The sequence below is a fragment of the Lampris incognitus genome, chromosome 8 (assembly GCF_029633865.1).
Source record: "Lampris incognitus isolate fLamInc1 chromosome 8, fLamInc1.hap2, whole genome shotgun sequence".
Classification (NCBI taxonomy): domain Eukaryota; kingdom Metazoa; phylum Chordata; class Actinopteri; order Lampriformes; family Lampridae; genus Lampris; species Lampris incognitus.
In genome coordinates this window covers 61,960,123-61,972,921 of record NC_079218.1, presented here as the reverse complement: position 1 = coordinate 61,972,921, position 12,799 = coordinate 61,960,123, and the positions used below count along the sequence as shown (strand labels likewise).

Here is a 12,799-nt window from a genome sequence, read left to right as displayed (position 1 = left end):
GTGTGGGGATCCAGGTCCAGTTTTTCCTTGAAGAGAGTCAGCACCTTCTCCTCTGACTCTAACCACCTTTCATTCTAAGACTCAGGAATGCCATCAATAATCACATTATTACGCCTGGACTGACCATCCAGAGTACCGACTTTGTTATTTATTGCAATCATTGATTCAGCCAGTTTGTGTATATCTACTTCATTTGTTTTAGTTGAATGACAGACTGGTGCTGGCAGCTTTCAGGTCATCCACCTCCTTTTGCGTGAAATGGAGGCTGATTTTCAATTCCTGCAGCTCTTTCAAAATGGCATCCATTCTTGTGTTTGTTGTATCCATAAGGGTGCACACACAAACTTTAAAGTTGTTTTCCTGCTGCTGTAGCAGTTCTTTGGAAAACGTTTTTTGTTGATCCAGCAGTTCATGCACCTGTTCCCTTGAGATGTACTGACCATTGTCTTTTTCTTTGTCCTTTCGACCAGCCATCTTGGCAGAGCGGCAGTGTTGCTGTAGGCCTCTACCCCAACAAGGAGATAAACGTCAGATTCTCTCCGATTTCAGTCACAATTTCCTTCCGTATGTTGCAGAGAGAACACCCAAAGATGAACAGCTCTCTGTCAGAGAAGTAATCCTCAATTTTTACCCCTTCAAGTTCTTAGTTTTTCTGTAGAGATCGCAACAAACGCTCACAATCTCCGGCGGGTGGGAAGCCGGAAAACGATGCCGGAAAAAAAAATGGAGATGTTCTTCATTTTAGTAAATTGGAAAAGATCAAATACACACTATATGTGGGTCTACGGATAAATTTTTCAAAATATGGCAATCCCTCTTTGAAAATATGGAGACATTGCAGTTCCAGAGTGTTGAGCATATAGACATTGCAGTTCCAGAGTGTTGACCACATAGAGATATTGCAGTTCCAGAGTTTTGATCATATAGAGACATTGCAGTTCCAGAGTGTTGACCATATAGAGACATTGCAGCTCCAGAGTGTTGACCACATAGAGACATTGCAGTTCCAGAGTGTTGACATTGTAGAGACATTGCAGTTCCAGAGTGTTGACCACATAGAGACATTGCAATTCTAGAGTGTTGACCACACAGAGATATTGCAGTTCCAGAGTGTTGACCATATAGAGACATTGCAGTTCCAGAGTGTTGACCATATAGAGACATTGCAGTTCCAGAGTGTTGACCACATAGAGACATTGCAGTTCCAGAGTGTTGAGCATATAGAGACACTGCATTTCCAGAGTGTTGACCATATAGACACACTGCAGTTCCAGAGTGATGACCACATAGAGATATTGCAGTTCCAGAGTGCTGATCATATAGAGACATTGCAGTTCCAGAGTGTTGACCACACAGAGACATTGCAATTCTAGAGTGTTGACCACACAGAGACATTGCAGTTCCAGAGTGTTGACCATATAGAGACATTGCAATTCTAGAGTGTTGACCACACATAGACATTGCAGTTCCAGAGTGTTGAGCATATAGAGACACTGCATTTCCAGAGTGTTGACCATATAGACACACTGCAGTCCCAGAGTGTTGACCACATAGAGATATTGCAGTTCCAGAGTGTTGACCATATAGAGACATTGCAGTTCCAGAGTGTTTACCACGTAGAGACATTGCAGTTCCAGAGTGTTGACCATATAGAGACACTGCATTTCCAGAGTGTTGACCATATATAGACATTGCAGTTCCAGAGTGTTGACCACATAGAGATATTGCAGTTCAAGAGTGTTGACCATATAGAGACATTGCAGTTCCAGAGTGTTTATCATATAGAGACATTGCAGTTCAAGAGTGTTGACCATATAGAGACACTGCAGTTACAGAGTGTTTACCATATAGAGAAATTGCAGTTCCAGTGTGTTGACCATATAGAGACATTGCAGTTCCAGAGTGTACCTCAGTTAAGCGGGCTGTTGGTTATTTTTCCTTGTAGTTTTGCTCTTTTGATTACTCAAGACTTATCCGTAGCACTAACAGTGCTTATGTTGCAACTGACAATGAGGACTGTTTATTATGGTTTTTTTTAATTATTTGTTAGTCTTTGTGGGGGTATATATATGTATGTATGTATATGTGTCTACCTACTGTTGTTGCCTTATACATAAAGTTTATATGCCGTATTTGTATTTTTCTATGTTTAAAAAACACGTTTAAACAATTTAGAAACTACTTACAATGTTAACACTGATCAGGAACAATTTATTGATATATTGACATTGTAGAGACATTGCAGTTCCAGAGTGTTGACCACACAGAGACATTGCAATTCTAGAGTGTTGACCACACAGAGACATTGCAGTTCCAGAGTGTTGACCACATAGAGATATTGCAGTTCAAGAGTGTTGACCATATAGAGACATTGCAGTTCCAGAGTGTTGACCATATAGAGACATTGCAGTTCCAGAGTGTTGACCATATAGAGACATTGCAGTTCCAGAGTGTTGAGCATATAGAGACACTGCATTTCCAGAGTGTTGACCATATAGACACACTGCAGTTCCAGAGTGATGACCACATAGAGATATTGCAGTTCCAGAGTGTTGATCATATAGAGACATTGCAGTTCCAGAGTGTTGACCACACAGAGACATTGCAATTCTAGAGTGTTGACCACACAGAGACATTGCAGTTCCAGAGTGTTGACCATATAGAGACATTGCAATTCTAGAGTGTTGACCACACATAGACATTGCAGTTCCAGAGTGTTGAGCATATAGAGACACTGCATTTCCAGAGTGTTGACCATATAGACACACTGCAGTCCCAGAGTGTTGACCACATAGAGATATTGCAGTTCCAGAGTGTTGACCATATAGAGACATTGCAGTTCCAGGGTGTTTACCACGTAGAGACATTGCAGTTCCAGAGTGTTGACCATATAGAGACACTGCATTTCCAGAGTGTTGACCATATATAGACATTGCAGTTCCAGAGTGTTGACCACATAGAGATATTGCAGTTCAAGAGTGTTGACCATATAGAGACATTGCAGTTCCAGAGTGTTTATCATATAGAGACATTGCAGTTCAAGAGTGTTGACCATATAGAGACACTGCAGTTACAGAGTGTTTACCATATAGAGAAATTGCAGTTCCAGAGTGTTGACCATATAGAGACATTGCAGTTCCAGAGTGTACCTCAGTTAAGCGGGCTGTTGGTTATTTTTCCTTGTAGTTTTGCTCTTTTGATTACTCAAGACTTATCCGTAGCACTAACAGTGCTTATGTTGCAACTGACAATGAGGACTGTTTATTATGGTTTTTTTAAATTATTTGTTAGTCTTTGTGGGGGTATATATTTTACTTTTACTACATACAATTTTTATATATGTATGTATGTATATGTGTCTACCTACTGTTGTTGCGTTATACATAAAGTTTATATGCCGTATTTGTATTTTTCTATGTTTAAAAAACACGTTTAAACAATTTAGAAACTACTTACAATGTTAACACTGATCAGGAACAATTTATTTGTCATTTCATCTAATGTACTACACAACACACAAAAGAAACGAAATTACATTTCCCCCAGCCCACAGCACTGCAACGCAAGAGACCAAAACAAATATATTCCAAAACCCCAAAACACATGTCCAAAACCCAAAACGCCAGTCCAAAACCCAAAACGCATATCCAAAAACCAAAACGCACATCCAAAAACCATTTCCTTGTCTGGTGGAAAATACATTTCCTCTTTGCAGATTAGTTAAGTTGTCCATCTCCATCTCTAATGTTACATTCCTTGTGCTGATAACTGAGGCCACACAACGAAGTCCAGGTCAACCAAGCAACATCATATATGTGCCCCTATATTTAAGAGGAGAGGACATCAGACAATGCCATCATAAATCTCCATAAACACAGCTCCAAATGGGTTAGTTGGCTACCAAGTAAGAGTGGCAGTGTAAATATGTCACAGAGGTCCTCAAGTGGTCCCCTTCCTTCAGTTATGGTTCACTGAATTAGGTCCAATGACACTTCCAGGAGGCTCAATGAGTTCTTTGTCCCAGAACCCCCCCCCCCCATCCAACAGTTGATGCTAGATCCAACGGGGTGTAGGCACGCAAGTAGACGTGATTGGTTGTTGGTTAGGGTTAGGGTTTAAATTCTTTTTGAATTTCCATTGTCAGCAAACATTAATGTTAGCTATCGTTACAGTACGATCTGGCAATGTTAAAGTCATTTGTAAGCTAGCTAGCTAAATGTTTCAGTGAGCATCGTTTGTTTCAAGTCAGTGCGCTTCGAGGTTCCACACTGTCTATTGGCCAACGCAACAGCCAATCACGGCTACTTCCATGCCTACACCCCGTTGGATCTAGCATCAACCCACGTCCAAAACCCTCGGTCTACCACTATCCTACAAGTTGGGTTGCACAACCACCACCAGCGCCACATGGACCTCAGCCATGACACACCCCAATGGCACTATTAATGCAATGCTCAGTGGCACTGGATCCGCACCAACCTCCTCAGTGTCTGCCTCAATATCTTACCATCAACAAGCTCAAAAAGATACCCCCCCCCAATGAACCGTTTCTCCTCATCCATAGACACTGACTATCCCTTCCAGTTGTCAGACACCTCCTTTAGGGCTGATCTCAAATAACAAAATCTAAAGTGAATAACACTGATTTGCCCACAAAAATCCACTTATACCTATTTCAACTGGTCTTACATGAGCCTGCCAACCATGAACCCTTGTCTCAGCTGCCAAATCTGCATACTTTAAACTCTTCTTCTCAAAGGCTTCCTAAACTGCATTCTCAGATGGAATTGTTAGCTCACTGAAACACACTATTCGGCCCTTCTAAGTTTACGGAACGATGTCTGGCCTCAAGGTAGTGGACACCATTATCAGTGGGACCTGTAGTTGCATGCCAACATCTACTAACAATTTCCAACGCTTGACTTTCCTGACCGATCACGTGTATGACTATGTGTCTGTACTGTGACATTCTGGCCCTTCCATACAAAACCAACTTTTCCATTTTCCTTACTAACAGAAACCGAATTAACGTCCATACACTTGCTTTCCATTATAACTGCCAGACACTTCAGAAATTAAGCTTACAGCCTGACAAATTATGCTTCAACATAGTCATGCCTGCACACAACAGACAACTAGCATTTTCACCTATCCACTGATTAAGGCTTTGTGGTGTTGTAAGTACATTGTAGGTTGCTCTAATGATGAATTTAATATGACTCACCTCCATGGTCCACAACTGTCACCAACCTAGCTTACTTCCCTCTACACTATCCCAGCTTGTCCACTGACCTTGTTTTGCATGTGAAACTGCCATTGCACACCTATCTGCTTCCTCCTGCTGCCAAATCTGAACAAAAACCACCTGCCTTCTTCCAGCAATGTAGACTTGCTCCAAGAGAACTACTTACCAACTGTCCTCATGCATGCTCAATAATCCAGGTAAGAAAACCAATGAAGGTGAAGAGGTCACTTAGTTGAGTGGTGAAACTTGTCTGTCAGTAAACATTGTATCCAGATGAACTGATCCAACCTTCTTTCATACTTACCAATTCCTGACTGACATGCTTATGATCTTCTCTGATTTCTTCACCTCAGTGGCAATCTCAAAAACTATCAAAAGTCACATTATATGTGGTAACAAAACAAAATGGGGCATGGTTACAGCAGACATTAGCTGGAAATAAAGAGTAGTAATAGTAGCAGTAGACGTCATAGTCGTACTGGTGATCGCAGTAGTTACCATTAACTAGTGATGGTGCGGCCCTCTTGGCAAGGATGTTCCTTCTGGATCCGTGTGCTGTCTGCAGGCCATAGGAGAACTGTGGAGGGTCGTTCCAGCCCCGCTCCTGGTTGCCTAGGCAGCAGACACAGACACAGACACAGACACACACACACACAAAGAAACACAAGCAGACATGTGTTTAAGCAAGCTGGACTTGTGAGAACACCTACAAGGCAGGCTTCTGTTTAGTCTTGATTCACCTTTATAGTGTAAAAGACTCACAGCCAGTCAGTCAGTCAGCCAGTATAACTGCAGTCATCTGTAGTTATACTGGCTGACTGTCAGTATGACTGCAGTCATCTGTAGTTACACTGGCTGATGGCTGACTGTCAGTATGACTGCAGTCATCTGTAGTTATACTGGCTGACCGTCAGTATGACTGCAGTCATCTGTAGTTATACTGGCTGATGGCTGACTGTATAACTGCAGTCATCTGTAGTTATACTGGCTGACTGTCAGTATAACTGCAGTCATCTGTAGTTATACTGGCTGATGGCTGACTGTATAACTGCAGTCATCTGTAGTTATACTGGCTGATGGCTGACTGTCAGCATGACCGCAGTCATCTGTAGCTATACTGGCTGACTGTGTGTATGACTGCAGTCATCTGTAGTTATACTGGCTGACTGTCAGTATGACTGCAGTCATCTACTGCTGCCACTGGGAGCCCAGCTGGCCGTCATGCAGGATCTAAAAGAGCTGCATAAATTGCAGTAACACCAAACAACAGGGCTGTTCGATATGACCATATATATCGTGTGACGATAGAAAATGTCTATCGTTTCATATTTAACTCTATCGTTTATTTCGATGTTACAAATCACCCTCTTTACGGCAATATTTTACATCAGTTGGACGACCCTTTCTGCTCTTTGCACAGCAGGGACGCAGGCAGGAAATGTGTATGAAGGCAACACAAACAAACAAGGAGGACACTGAACGTAATGCAGAACGGGGTAATTCGGCACAGGGGTCCGACCAGCCAGGACAACACGAGAAGCTTGTACCTAAAAGAGGGGGTACTTCTATCTGTCTGTCTGTTTGTCTGCCTGACTATCTATCTACCACCCGCCTGCCTGTATGCCTGCCTGCCTACCTACATAGTTTGGGTATGAAAAGTCTGACACGGACCAGAAAACTGTACTTGGCAAAACATGCCGCACACCAGTCCCCACAACAGACTCAAACACCACTAGCCTGTTTTACCACCTACGCAAGAAGCATGTCAAACCGTAAGGAGAGAGTCTACACAAGAATCATGTCAAACAGTAAGGAGAGAGTCTACACGAGAATCATGTCAAACAGTAAGGAGAGAGTCTACACAAGAATCATGTCAAACAGTAAGGAGAGAGTCTACACGAGAATCATGTCAAACAGTAAGGAGAGTCTACACGAGAATCATGTCAAACAGTAAGGAGAGAGTCTACACGAGAATCATGTCAAACAGTAAGGAGAGAGTCTACACGAGAATCATGTCAAACAGTAAGGAGAGAGTCTACACGAGAATCATGTCAAACAGTAAGGAGCGAGTCTACACGAGAATCATGTCAAACAGTAAGGAGAGAGTCTACACGAGAATCATGTCAAACAGTAAGGAGAGAGTCTACGTGAGAATCATGTCAAACAGTAAGGAGAGAGTCTACACGAGAATCATGTCAAACAGTAAGGAGAGAGTCTACACGAGAATCATGTCAAACAGTAAGGAGAGAGTACACGAGAATCATGTCAAACAGTAAGGAGAGAGTCTACACGAGAATCATGTCAAACAGTAAGGAGAGAGTCTAGACGAGAATCATGTCAAACAGTAAGTAGAGCGTCTACAGAAGAATCATGTCAAACAGTAAGGAGAGAGTCTACACGAGAATCATGTCAAACAGTAAGGAGAGAGTCTACACGAGAATCATGTCAAACAGTAAGGAGAGAGTCTACACGAGAATCATGTCAAACAGTAAGGAGACACCTGTGTTCAGGCTGTCCTCATAATGAGACACCTCTGTATTCAGGCTGTCCTCATAATAAGACACCTCTGTATTCAGGCTGTCCTCATAATGAGACACCTCTGTATTCAAGCTGTTTTCATAATAAGACACCTCTGTATTCAGTTTGTCCCCATAATGAGACACCTCTGTATTCAGGCTGTCCTCATAATGAGACACCTCTGTATTCAAGCTGTCCTCATAATAAGAAACCTCTGTATTCAGGCTGTCCTCATAATGAGACACCTCTGTATTCAGGCTGTCCTCATAATAAGACACCTATGAATTCAGCCTGCCTCATAATAAGACACCTCTTTCTTCAGGCTGTCCTCATAATAAGACACCTCTGTATTCAGGCTGTCCTCATTCCCTGGTTGTAGGAAAACGTATGAAAAGTAATGCGAAAGAAATCGTATGGAACCACGTAGTTAACCCTCACTCTAACCCTAACCCCCCCCCCCCGCAGAGGATTGTGCAGATGCTCTGAATCGCTCCTTGAAAAGTTGTGCATAGTTTTTCGTACGATATCACACGAACCGCTCATGAGAATACGTTGTTGTATTTCGTAGAATACTGCCCTCTGGAAGTGTGACAACGGGGAACATGCAAATGGTTTGCTTGTCTCATTGAATAAGAATGAAAATTGGAATTTTTGCAAAAACATTGTTGGAATTGGTCTGGTAGGATGTAGCCTTGATATTTCATCTTGTAAATGAAGACACATTAGCTGGGTGTTAATATCGAAGACAGTTACTAGTATTTTAAGTTTACAGAATAGAGGTGTATGTGAATGTTCTCATTCATCCAGGTCATGGTTCTCCAAAAGAGTTGAATCAAGTGCAACTAGACTTGGTATATATCCGTGAAGACGTTTCGCCTCTCATCCAAGAGGCTTCGTCAGTTCGTGCCTTTCTGACTAGACCAAGCTAGTCTGACTGGCTGGTGATGAGACTCAGAATTTATCCTCTAGGAGTCGTTGTCAGAGCTATAGATGTCCATGGCTCTTGTGTCCTTTCATCTCTACCCAGGAGACTCAAGAAGCCTAGCCTCCAAGAACAACAGTCGGTCACTAACGGCTCCAACGACTCATGACCACTGAATATTGACCGTCGCTGCTAAACAAATGCAAATCACTAGCTCCGATAACGACGGGCGTGGCCGGACATCGGTACACAAAAGAGCCACTCATATCTATGGCTCTGTTAGCGACGGGCGTTGGTAAACATCGGGACACAAAGAGCCACGCATATCAATAGCTCTGACAACGACTCCTAGAGGATAAATTCTGAGTCTCATCACCAGCCAGTCAGACTAGCTTGGTCTAGTCAGAAAGGCACGAACTGAGGAAGCCTCTTGGATGAGAGGCGAAACGTCTTCACGGATATATACCAAGTCCAGTTGCACTTGATTCAACTCCTTTGGATACAGAATAGAGGTGTGGACGGATCCCTGGGCTTTGAACTTTTAGCTATTCGAACGAACCGCTTTTGAATTATATGGAGTTTGTGTAGATATGTGGGGTAGGTACTGGCCCATACAACATTGCAGTAAGTAAGGCTGTAGTATAAAGCTACCAGGCAGGACCTATTGAGGAATGGACTGGTTTTCCTAATAATTCCCACAGACTTTGACACCTTTTTGGTCACAAAATCAATTTGTTCTTTCAAACAACATTTTTCATCAACTATCACGACCAAGAAGTGAGCAGAGGGAAGGAACTCTGTTGGTTTTGTTGCCCTCGATAAAGAGGTTGGTTTCATCTATGTTATTTTTTTTCTCCCTGAGAATATTATGAAATTCGTTTTTTATACGTATTTAGTGATAGTTTGTTCTGCTGGAACCATCTGGAAAAGGTGAGGAGACCCAGGTTAGCCTCATCAATTAGGCTTTTTTCAGTGTTTGTGGGAAAGTACAAGATTTGTGTCATCTGCAAATAGAATGGAGAAAATGGAACTGGATACGGCAGCAAGATCACTGATATAAATCAAAAATAGTAACGGACCAAGAATCGATCCTTGAGCCACTCCACAAGACAGTACGGCTCTATTAGTCTCACAGTTTTTAACAGAGATAAATTGTTGTCTGTCAATCACATAATTTTTTATCCAGTTGAAGACATTTCCTTGAAAACCATATTGACACAATCTTGATGGTAATATATCATGGTTCACAGTGCGGAGAGCTTTTGAGAGGTCTAGGAAGAGTCCTATCACATACTGGTTTCTGTCTAATGCAGTGCAGGTTTTGTCAGTAAGTTATAACAGAGCCATGTATGCAGAGTGGGTTTTGCGGAAGCCATATTGATGGTTGTATAGTGTGTTATCTGAATTCATATGTTGGAGGATTATTTCATAGACTAGTTTTTCAAGAATTTTTGAAAAACAGGGTAATGTAGAAATTGGGCGGCAGTTAGTAAAACAGCTTGGGTCGTCTGATTTGGCAATGGGGATGACTTTTGCAACCTTAAGGTCACTCGGGACAACACCAGTTTCTGAAGAGATCGAGACAATAAACGTTAATGGATCAGTGATGGAGGGTTTTACCTCTTTCACAAGGGTAGTTCTGACTTCACCATGTCTGCTGCTGATGGTTTCAGCTTGCCAGTGATGCTTAGTGCCTCACTGGAGTCAGGACGATCAAAGGTATTACATGAAGAAAAACAAACATCAGTATAATCAAGGGGACTTCCGCCCGGGCTTGTAATCTTTCTCCCAAGAGAGATGCCCACATTTACACAATATCATTAAACTTACATGCGATCTCGTAGGAGTCAGTAATGGGTTTTCTCCGCCAGAGAAGACGGAATTTTTAACGAAGGTCTCTTTTAACAAAGACGTTAGAAGACGTTAGTCCGCAGGGAGACGTTAGAATGCAGGGAGACGTTAGACTGCAGGAAGATGTTAGACTGCAGGGAGACATTAGACTGCAGCAAGACGTTAGAAGACGTTAGACTGCAGGGAGACGTTAGACTGCACGGAGACGTTAGTCTGCAGGGAGACGTTAGAAGACATAAGACTGCAGGGAGATGTTAGAAGACGTTAGACTGCAGGAAGACGTTAGATTGCAGGGAGACGTTAGACTGCAGGAAGACGTTAGAAGACTATAGACTGCAGGGAGACGTTAGAAGACGTTAGACTGCAGGAAGGCGTTAGAAGACGTTAGTCTACAGGGAGACGTTAGAATGCAGGGAGACGTTAGACTGCAGGGAGACGTTAGACTGCAGGAAGATGTTAGACTGCAGGGAGACGTTAGAAGACAGACTGCAGGAAGACATTAGACTGCAGGGAGACGTTAGAAGACGTTAGTCTGCAGGGAGACGTTAGACTGCAGGGAGACGTTAGAAGACTATAGACTGCAGGGAGATGTTAGAAGACGTTAGTCTACAGGGAGACATTAGCATGCAGGGAGACGTTAGACTGCAGGAAGATGTTAGACTGCAGGGAGACGTTAGACTGCAGGGAGACATTAGAAGACGTTGGACTTCAGGGAGACGTAAGACTGCAGGGAGACATTAGACTGCAGCGAGATGTTAGAAGACGTTAGTCTGCAGGGAGACGTTAGACTGCAGGGAGACGTTAGAAGACGTTAGACTTCAGGGAGACGTAAGACTGCAGGGAGACGTTAGAAGACGTTAGACTGCAGGAAGACGTTAGACTGCAGGAAGATATTAGAAGACGTTAGACTGCAGGGAGACGTTAGACTGCAGGAAGACAGACTGCAGGGAGACGTTAGACTGCAGGAAGACGTTAGACTGCAGGGAGACGTTAGGAGATGTTAGACTGCAGGGAGACATTAGACTGCAGCAAGACGTTAGAAGACGTTAGACTGCAGGAAGACGTTAGAAGACGTTAGACTGCAGGGAGACGTTAGACTGCAGGGAGACGTTAGAAGACGTTAGACTGCAGCAAGACGTTAGAAGACGTTAGACTGCAGAGAGACGTTAGAAGACGTTAGACGGCAGGAAGACATTAGAAGACATTAGTCTACAGGGAGACGTTGGAATGCAGGGAGACGTTAGACTGCAGGAAGACATTAGACTGCAGGAAGACGGACTGCAGGGAGACGTTAGATGACGTTAGACTGCAGGGAGACGTTAGACTGCAGGAAGACGTTGGAAGACGTTAGACTGCAGGGAGACATTAGACTGCAGCAAGACGATAGAAGACGTTAGACTGCAGGAAGACAGACTGCAGGGAGACGTTAGCCTGCACGGAGACGTTAGAAGACGTTAGACTGCAGGGAGACGTTAGACTGCAGGAAGACGTTAGAAGACGTTAAACTGCAGGAAGACGTTAGACTGCAGGAAGATATTAGAAGACGTTAGACTGCAGGGAGACGTTAGACTGCAGGGAGCCATTAGAAGACGTTAGGCTGCAGGGAGACGTTAGAAGACGTTAGACTGCAGGGAGACGTTAGACTGCAGGAAGACGTTAGAAGACGTTAGACTGCAGGGAGACATTAGAAGACGTTAGACTGCAGGGAGACGTTAGACTGCAGGAAGACGTTAGAAGACGTTAGACTGCAGGGAGACATTAGAAGACGTTAGACTGCAGGGAGACGTTAGAAGACGTTAGACTGCAGGGAGACGTTAGACTGCAGGAAGACGTTAGAAGACGTTAAACTGCAGGGAGACATTAGAAGACGTTAGACTGCAGGGAGACGTTAGACTGCAGGGAGACATAAGAAGACGTTAGACTGCAGGGAGACGTTAGACTGCAGGGAGACGTTAGAAGACGTTAGACTGCAGGGAGACATTAGAAGATGTTAGACTGCAGGGAGACGTTAGACTGCAGGAAGACGTTAGAAGACGTTAGACTGCAGGGAGACATTAGAAGACGTTAGACTGCAGGGAGACATTAGAAGATGTTAGACTGCAGGGAGACGTTAGACTGCAGGAAGACGTTAGAAGACGTTAGACTGCAGGGAGACATTAGAAGACGTTAGACTGCAGGGAGACGTTAGACTGCAGGGAGACATTAGAAGACGTTAGACTGCAGGGAGACGTTAGACTGCAGGGAGACGTTAGTCTGCAGCAACA

At 43.4% G+C, this 12,799-nt stretch overlaps 1 protein-coding gene across 1 annotated transcript in view; it reads right to left on the bottom strand.

Moving 5' to 3' along the window:
- Positions 1–12,799, bottom strand: part of sra1 (steroid receptor RNA activator 1) — a 33,017-nt gene that overhangs the window by 18,247 nt on the left and 1,971 nt on the right. Inside the window, exon 2 of the mRNA XM_056284975.1 lies at positions 5,744–5,857. Within this exon, the coding sequence (XP_056140950.1) occupies positions 5,744–5,857 (114 nt within the window). The remainder of the gene's footprint in view (positions 1–5,743; positions 5,858–12,799) is intronic.